A 9,011-nucleotide genomic window follows, 5' to 3' on the forward strand; every position below is an offset into this window, starting at 1 on the left:
TTATTTAAGTGCTATGTTTGTTGCACACACTCTATAGAGTTCTGCATACACATGGAACAAGAAAAGGTTAAGTCCCATATGAAAGGCACAAAGTACAGTTGGATGTAACACAAGGAAATAAAGCAATGCAACAGAATGTAGTAGTAGATGATGGCTCAGTACAGCAAAGCAGGGAGAATGCAGGTATGCACTCCTTTAGTAAATAGCTGAGCAAATGTGGTGACTCCCATCAGTTTGGCCTCTGAGTCCACTCTTAGTTTGCAAAGTCAAACGTCAGTCTCTTCATTAATATTGTACTGCATAAATAGCAAGTCTGGTATGGTCAAAAGAAAAGAAAATGCTCTTTGTATAGGTAACATTGAAGGAAAAAAAACAATTTGGTTTAAACTAGGTTTGCCAATTGGCTTGATACCAATGTTATTACAACTGAAGGAATACATAAATTTAGGAAGGCACGTTTTTTTCCAGAAAAAGTGGCAACCCTAGTTTTAACTAGTTTTCAGCAAATTTTAGACAACACCAAAACTCTAAATAATGTTGAGTTCAGAAAAAAAGGTTCCATTATTTCCTTGATTTCAGCAATAATAAATTAGTGACAAGTTGAAAATCACAACCAATATCATATATAAAAGTATCCTTTATCAGCAGCATTTCCTACTAGAAGGATCACTACCCTACCTTTCCCCTTGTCACCTCGAATGCATGCCCTGCAGCAGTTCTTTATAAACTCTGTGGCCATTGTGCATCTGTGCTGCTTGGTTGGAGCAAAGTATACAGAGAAATGCGGCCTCCTGAAAAAAAAATCCTGAATTAGGGTTCATATGACATGATCATTAGGGGCAGAAAAAATAACTGGTTATGAAAAGCAGAGGGAAAAATGTATTCATTTTGACAAAAGCAATTATAATAAAAAAATATGGATGTACCGAATCCAGGATTCGGCCTTTTTCAGCAGGATTCGGATTAGGCCGAATCCTTCTGCCCGGTGAACGGACTCCGAATTCTGCACATGCAAATTAGGGGCAGGGAGGGAAATCGCGTGATTTCTTAGAGTGTCTGGGGGGGGGCCTCAAGACACTCTAAGAAATCCACAGGGCCATCAATATGAAGTAAAAAAAAAACACTTTATTACTTACTATTAAATGAAAAAGTAAGCATCTCCAATGGCCCTACGCATTTGTGCCTTGTCGTGAGCTAACCCTTCAAGATCATAGTCATTCAGCTTGATTATACTGGCTATTTAGCTTGTACTATGTTTTGTCAGCATTGCGGCAATATAAAGAACTTGGGAACTTACTCCAAAATGTGTATATTTTTATTCATGATAACTCAGGATTTCTGATGCAACTGGTGAATTGTTAGTCAGGGAACTTCCAGAAAATGTGCACATGGCCACTTGCACTAAGTTCTCTTAGCCTTACACGGTGCCAAAATATACAGTATTATCATACTGAGCCTTTACGATGGAAAAATATGTTCTTTTAAACCAGCAACATTCCAAAACAAAACCTCTGATAAGAAGCTCAGATAACACTTTCTGTACATAAAATGTACCTAATATTTAATGTAAGATAACCAAAACAAGGTTAAGTATCAAGCAGATAAGATAACAGAAGTATGAATATACTTGGTTGCATATAACATATAATTCTCACTTTTTGTGTATGGAAAATTGGGTAAATTACTATACTTTCAGGGACAAAGGGAAGAAAAAACACTGGGAGCACTCATAGACATGTTAAATCATTCTCCTGCTGTGCTGTCACGTGCAGAAACGCTCCCGATACGTTCAGCCTCCAAGTACAATTATTTGAACACGGAGCACCAGCAGACTTTAAAATCCGTAATTTATTAGGTCCTCTAATTTAAAAATTAGAGCAGGACATATATTCCCAGGCAGGCTTGACGCGTTTCGTGGGCTAAGCCACTCAAAAGCTTATACTTACAGGGGTTGTTCATCTTTGAGTTAACTTTGATTGATATGATGCAGGCAGTGATATTCCATAGCTCCCAAAATTTTGTAAACAGAAAGAGGGACAAAAAGAATTGCTGCGCGGAGTGAGGTGAACTTTTTTTGACCACAACATATTTTGAGGCCACACCCCCGAATTACCATGTTCATTTTACAAAATTTTACAGGTTATGAAAGTTTGAAAACATTTCTGTGGTTTTATGTTTTATTACAGTTTTTCTAATGAAGGTGAATTGCTCTTTAAGATGTGAGTCTAAGTTCTCCCAAGAGACCTTTTTATCTTTAACTGTTACAAAAGTATGTAAGTATCTATTCTGGGCTCTCTGCCAAAAGCCAATTAAGTTAGAAACTTTGTATCTTTTTCTAGCTGTTCAGTGAAGGAGATCAAAGAGAAAGTCAGGACATTTGAATAACAAACCTGGGACCGCGGGCTGAGCTATCAAAAAATCGGGACTGTCCCGTGAAAAACGGGACAGTTGGGAGGCATAATATTTTGAGACAATTTGCAAATGTTTTTCATGATTTTTGTGTTATTAAGCTTTTTATTCAGCAGCTTTACAGTTTGCAGTTTCAGCGATCTGGTTAATAGGGTCCAAATTACCATAGCAACCATGCATTGATTTGAATAAGAGACTGGAACATGCATATGAGAGGGCCTGAATAGAAAGTTGAGTAATAAAAAGTAACAATAACAATAAATGTGTAGCCTTACAGTGTATTGTTTTTATAGGGGTCAGTGACCCCCATTTGAAAGCTGGATACAATCAGAAGAAGTCAAATAATTAAATCACTATAAAAAAATAAAATAATGAAAACCATTCAAAAGGTAGCAATTCTACTAAAAGTTAACTCAAAGGTGAAGTTCACAATGCAAGAAAAAAAGTATAATTTAAATAGAACATTCTGAATCATGGCCTTTTGGGATGGTTTAGCAATGAGAAACAAATCCAAATTTACAGAACTCAAACGTTAGTCACCTTTTCATTAAATACATAACTAGCAGTGACCAGTGGACAGGGTCATGACAAAAAGTCTTGCGTGTCTTTAGCCTTACTGGGTTAAGATGGACTAATTCTAATCAACTTTTCAGCTGGAATTGTTTTTTACTTTATGTTTTTTAAATAAATTCTCTTTCTGTTTTGCCCCTTTCCAATCTGCAGCTGAAAATACCATCTTGTATCAGATTCCCTAACCCTAGCATGGAATCCACTAGCCATCTGACCCCCCCTGCTCCCCTTCAAACACTATAAAGGTATGTGCATGGGTGGAGGTTGTGGAGGCTCAGTCGGCAGAAACCCCTCAATTATCCATCGCAACCTATAACAGATTGACTGTAGGTGGACACACTTGGGCCGACCAGGCACAGTGCACAGCAGAGGGCTCCCATAATGAGATACATGCATGTAGCTTTAGGTCCTGCAAATTCTCATATGTCATTACAAGAACTGTGTCACTAAAGTAATATCGGCACATTTGGGCCCTTAATCTGCATACACATATCACGTCTTGCCAGTTCACGGTTGACAGCTGCCCCCCCTGTCAGGTTGCACCTTTGTCAGAGCAAGTAAGGCTGCCCCATTAATAAAGCAACAAGTGTCTGCCTGCAGCTCTAGTGGGGAAAGTCTGTTGGGGCTCCAGCTGTCTTTATAAGACAGTAGGCAGTGTGACTCCATTTAAAAGTGTTTAATTGCAGTTTTATCCTTATCCATTAAAAAAAATATATAAGCTACTGTCCATACATCTGCATTTCTTCTGCTGTGAAAACACAATGCATGGCTTCAGTGTTGCACTGACCAATGGTGAGTAGTGACGGCTAAATCTGTCCCCTTTCACTTTGCTGAAAAATTAGAAAAAACTACAGAAACATTTGCGAAACTGCGAAAAAAAATCACAAAATACATCCAAGTCAATGGGCGTCAAAATTTTGATGTGCGACAATTTTGACGCCAGCAACATGACTCTTTTTTATACGCATGACTCGTTTGTCCGAATGCTTTAAAGTCAATGGGCGTCCGAATAATTACCATCACTACTGGTGAGTCTCATCAGGATTAAAAGGCAAGTCAACCCCAAAATAAAATGTTGTCTAATAAAAGAAAACATAATTCTAAGCAACTTTGCAATATACATTCATTACACATTTTCCATGTTTTTTTTAAAAAAAAAATGTTTGTATATATGTATATATATATATATATATTGCTATTGAAAGCAGTGTTTGTCTGCGTTTGTCTATTCTCTGTCCTGGCAGCTCAGACTGTTGATACAATGTAAGACAAACCAGCTGAGTAATAGATTTGTCTTTGCTAGGGAACTAAGACTTTTGCAAAAAAATTAACAAGCTTTCAGTAGCACTTGTTTTTACAAATAACTTTAAAAGAACTGTAATAAATATATAGTGGAAAGTTGCTTATTATAATGTTTTCTTTTATTAGGCAATTATTATTTTGGGGTTGACCTGCCCTTTAAATATTTTATTTCTGCTACAGATCCCTTTCGACATATATTAAAACTGGCGGAAGCAAATTGAAAAAATTCCAAAGGCTCTTTCACTAATGAGATTAAAAATCACAAAAGGGTTTATTTATAAGCTAAAGAAGGCAGAAATAAAATAATGCCTTACCTGTATTACACTGGGAATTCACCTGCAACAATGCTGACTATAAGGTTCCAGTTCTGCAATAAATGAAAACGAAGATTTTCAGTAATTTTGTACATGGAAAAGGCAGAGCTTGCTTGATCTCTAGATAATCACTGTTCCTTTCATTTGGAAATCAGATGGTAACAGCATCCTCCCTGGCACAGAAGTGACTAGTCTGAGAGTATTTTGTAGGAGACTATGCTTCTATTCAGGTCTGTGGTTCTCAGGACTATAGCTGCTTTCTCATTGGTTCTGCCTGGACAATAGAGAGTTCAGCAGAAATATGGAATAATAGGGATATGATTTTCCATTCTTATAGCGTATTTTCTTCAGTATTTAATCTACTCTACTATCTGCAGTACTGTAGTTATGAACTTTGCCGCATTTGTACCACACTGATAAAATTAAATATCCAGTTGATTATGTGTAAACATCCAGTGCCATAAATAAAAAATTAAGGTGTTGATTAATTGTTTTGTTTTTATTACGTGGACAGAGCTACTCAATGCATTAATATATCTCCTTTTGATATCACAAAAGGGAATAAAGATCCAATGTAAAATATGCTTATAGAATGCTTTTTTGACTTGTTAGGTTGAAAGGAGGTTTGTGGGGTTTATCTGACAAAGCTGATAACCACAAGGCATATTATTTAATCATTTTGAAACTGTGCACCAACCATGTCCCCCAGAAAGCCTTTCCTTTAAGCCACTGAGAACCATTTGGGTTTGCTTTTTCAATGTGGTACCCCTGTCTCTACAAAAATGTTCTTTCTACATTTCTCAAGCTGACTAGACGCAAGCAATTAAAATTTACAAAGCTTTCAACTCTAGCAAAGGAGTTACACCTAAACCTATTACTACTTGTACTGAAACAAATTGCTGTTTAATCATTTTTGTGTCAGAATGAACAAACAGATAAACACCTAAGCATAATTAAAAAAAATATTGATTGGTAATTCAGCGCTGCTCTGGCTTTGCAAAGCATTAATGAATTCTAATGAATAATATCAGGACTTCTGTTTACATATTCTTTTGTATTCTTTAGGACTCAAACAGCAGATGTTAACTTATTATATAAATATGGCGCAGTAGGTGTGAGCCTGGTGACATAGTCCCTGCTTTCACCCGGGGTGCTACCCACATTTGACCATTCCTGCACTCAACACACAATATTTATATATTGAATCCTTTAGTGATGAAGAGTATTATGCTTTGGCCAAAGGTAAAGCTAATGTATTTGCTAATTACAATGCTAAAACCAAAAGCAAACATTTAATCAACAGACTTTGAAAAGCATGGTGATTTCTTTCTTGTCCCTTTTGTTTCTAATACCATTTCCTTATGCCTGAATTAAGCAATCTTTACAAATCAGCTCTGACCTGAAGAAACATCAGCCTTTCCAAAAATATTGCAGTCTCACCCTTTCACATGAGACTTCAACCACTGTCACAGATTATCAAAATACACTTTTTTAAAACAATATATTTTCCCGGTACATTATACAGGATTCTCCAATACAATTAATTAATAATTAAATTCTATACAATCAGTAGATTTGTTTATTTTTCTCCTTACACATTGGAGCAGCATCAGAATTTCCGGTACAGGTATGGGATCAGTTATCCAGAAACCCGTAATACAGAAAGCTCTGAATTACGGAAAGGCTGTCTCCCATAGTCTCTATTTTATCCAGATAATTCAAATTGTCAAAAATTATTCCCTTTTTCTCTGTAATAATAAAACAGTACTTTGTACTTGGTCCAAACTAAGATATAATTAATCCTTGTTGGAAGCAAACCCAGCCTATTGGGTTTATTTAATGTTTATACAATTTTCTAGTAGACTTAAGTTATAAAGATCCAAATTACGTAAAGATCCGTTATTCCGGAAAACCCCAGATCCCGAGCACTATGGATAGCAGGTCCCATATTTGTACCTAAATACAGGTTCAGAACGTCCTTATTTCAACATACTGTAGAAGAAGTTCTTGCACAACATCACACACGTTTTAACACTCTCAAACGTCCATTGCCTCAAAAAGTTAATCGAATTTCTATAAACTATAGAATCTACTATAGAATCTCCTATAGGATCTCTTATTTTGCATGGAACTCACGTTAAACAAAAAGCCATGTCTTATCTGAATCGTCCTACAATAATTCCACAGAGTAGAGCAGATCAAGTAGAATTAAAGGGGAAACTATACACTTATTAAAGTTCTATTTGTATTTTTTCTTAAGTATGTTAATTAACAAATATTGAGCCTTTGCATTATAATTGGAAACATAATAATTGCTTATTTGCAGATACAGTTTATCAGTGTGAGGGTGGAATTTACAGCCGTGCATGCCCTGACTGCTTCATTTCCCCTTTCTGATAATTACTTTGATTTCATACATAATGCAGAGTCAGATCAGACCAAGTCAGCAAATGGCTTTCCCAACTGATATCTGGCCAATAATCGGACAGATACTATCAAGCAGGTTTTAAAATCCCATTGTGCCAATCATGATCTGATCATTGGCCAAAGATATCATGAGCCAACACTTTGACATGGCCAAAGGCTCCTTTGCGGTTGCATCAGTCACAGTAGGCTCCAAGCATTGTGACCCTTACATAGGCTGGAGTATGGTGTTTATAATCCTAAACAAGGATTGCACCAACCCCAGACCAGTGTGATCATACCCGTACATGGGCTGATAAAAGCTGCAGACTAAGTTCTCCTTTAAGACCGTGTCAGCAACTCGGTGGTGTATGGGACCCATCAACAGATCTGCCCAACTCACATATGACCAAAAAGCAGGTAGGTATAAATTGGGCAGGTGTGAAAGTCATGTAGAAAAGCTCATTGGAGCAGATGGGTCAATATGTGCCCCACAATATGATGTGATCAAGTGGATCTGGCTAAAGGCAAAAGCAGCAACAGACCAAAATCTAACAAGAAATACATTCATCCACGCAAGTAAACAAGTAACGCAAAGCTAGTAGGAAACCCAAAAATGTAGACCTAAATTGCTTGTACACATCAGAGCATTCTGTTATAATAATATTATTGGTAATATAGTGGATATTTCTGCTGTTTTTGTTTCACAGCAATTCGTAGAAGGAGGTTTCAGCCTGGATGTGACAATTCAGAACCATTGGATGTTATAAGAAATCTTTTCAAATGAATAGCATATGACAATCATACACCACACCCATCAACATCTGTATACACTATAGGGTTATATACCAATTTTGTTTGTGTCTAATCTTCAGCCTGTGACTTTCCTTCTCTTGCTGAACTACAACTCCCCCTATACTGTGTGGGCTGCTAGGAGTATAGACTGTGTGTCTCTGGCATCTGCCTCAGAACTGTGCGACTGATTCCACTGCTAATAAGTTTGCTGCAATTCTGCGGGAGAGGGAAAGCATCCCATATTAGGGTTAACTCTCTCAAAATTGCCTCAGTCCCCTACAAGCTGACGATACTATGATATGAATGCCATGACTACAAGCCAGAGGCTGACCTACCACTCACCTGCCATAGAGGCGCAGCCCAGGTCCAGACAGTAACTTCAGCAGCGCTCTCTCTCTCTCTCCCGCAAACAGCCCGGAGACACTAGCACAAGTGAAAGGAGAGAAGGCAGCGCTGGGAGGAGGGGCCGGGCTCCCAGTAAGGAAACACCCGCAGGCACACGTGGAGGAGAAAGGCTTGGGTGGGTGCCAATAGCTTGGGTGCCAGCTGGGTCGCAGGCTGATAAACGGGAGGAGGCTGTTAGTGAGGTAGAACGATATGCGGAAGCCAGGCTGCTGTATATGAGCTAGGGCAGGTGGTTTGGGGACAGCCAGGGAACTTCCTCACCTGCCCCTAAGCACCTGCACGTTAAGCCTTGGAGGGAAGGTGCGTAGTGTGACACCGAGGGGATCCTCAATAAAATGACCGTGAATCAGAAGGGTGCGCTTTGTATACATGATATATGGTGTTACCGGGGACTGGCTGTGCGATACTAAGTACAGTAATCTGTGTCTTTATTGGGCTTCTTGTGGAATTCATTTATCCTCTATCAGCACAAACATATTTCTAGTCATTAAGCTGGGAAATAAACCGTAATAAGCTCATCCTACCCTGTTCAGACATGCTGTGGGCACATACACATCTCACATACAGTATGTTCATCTCCAATGAACCTATAGGAATACATATGAAATTCAGCCTCCCTCTGCAGCTCTAACCACCTCCACTCTTCTGCAAGGCTTTGCACTATATTTGGGAAAGTGGCTGCAGGGATTTAATTCCTCAGATACTGATGTTGGGCAATGGGCACTTGCTTTACTGGTGAATGTGAGGGTCAGGTCTGAACTTAGAATCAAAATAGGCCCTGTCATTACAAGTACAGAGAGGCCCAATCAGCTC

At 38.3% G+C, this 9,011-nt stretch overlaps 1 protein-coding gene across 1 annotated transcript in view; it reads right to left on the reverse strand.

The window, feature by feature from the left end:
• tc2n.L (tandem C2 domains, nuclear L homeolog) overlaps nucleotides 1–8,374 on the reverse strand; it is a 30,285-nt gene extending 21,911 nt beyond the window's left edge. Inside the window, exons 1-3 of the mRNA XM_018230427.2 lie at nucleotides 8,136–8,374; nucleotides 4,596–4,648; nucleotides 679–791 (exon numbers count right to left, since the gene is read on the reverse strand). Coding sequence (XP_018085916.1) covers nucleotides 679–739 — 61 coding nt within the window. The 5' untranslated portion in view covers nucleotides 740–791; nucleotides 4,596–4,648; nucleotides 8,136–8,374. The remainder of the gene's footprint in view (nucleotides 1–678; nucleotides 792–4,595; nucleotides 4,649–8,135) is intronic.
• Between the last annotated feature and the right edge of the window lie 637 nt (nucleotides 8,375–9,011).

Source organism: Xenopus laevis, chromosome 8L (genome assembly GCF_017654675.1).
Source record: "Xenopus laevis strain J_2021 chromosome 8L, Xenopus_laevis_v10.1, whole genome shotgun sequence".
Lineage (NCBI taxonomy): Eukaryota > Metazoa > Chordata > Amphibia > Anura > Pipidae > Xenopus > Xenopus laevis.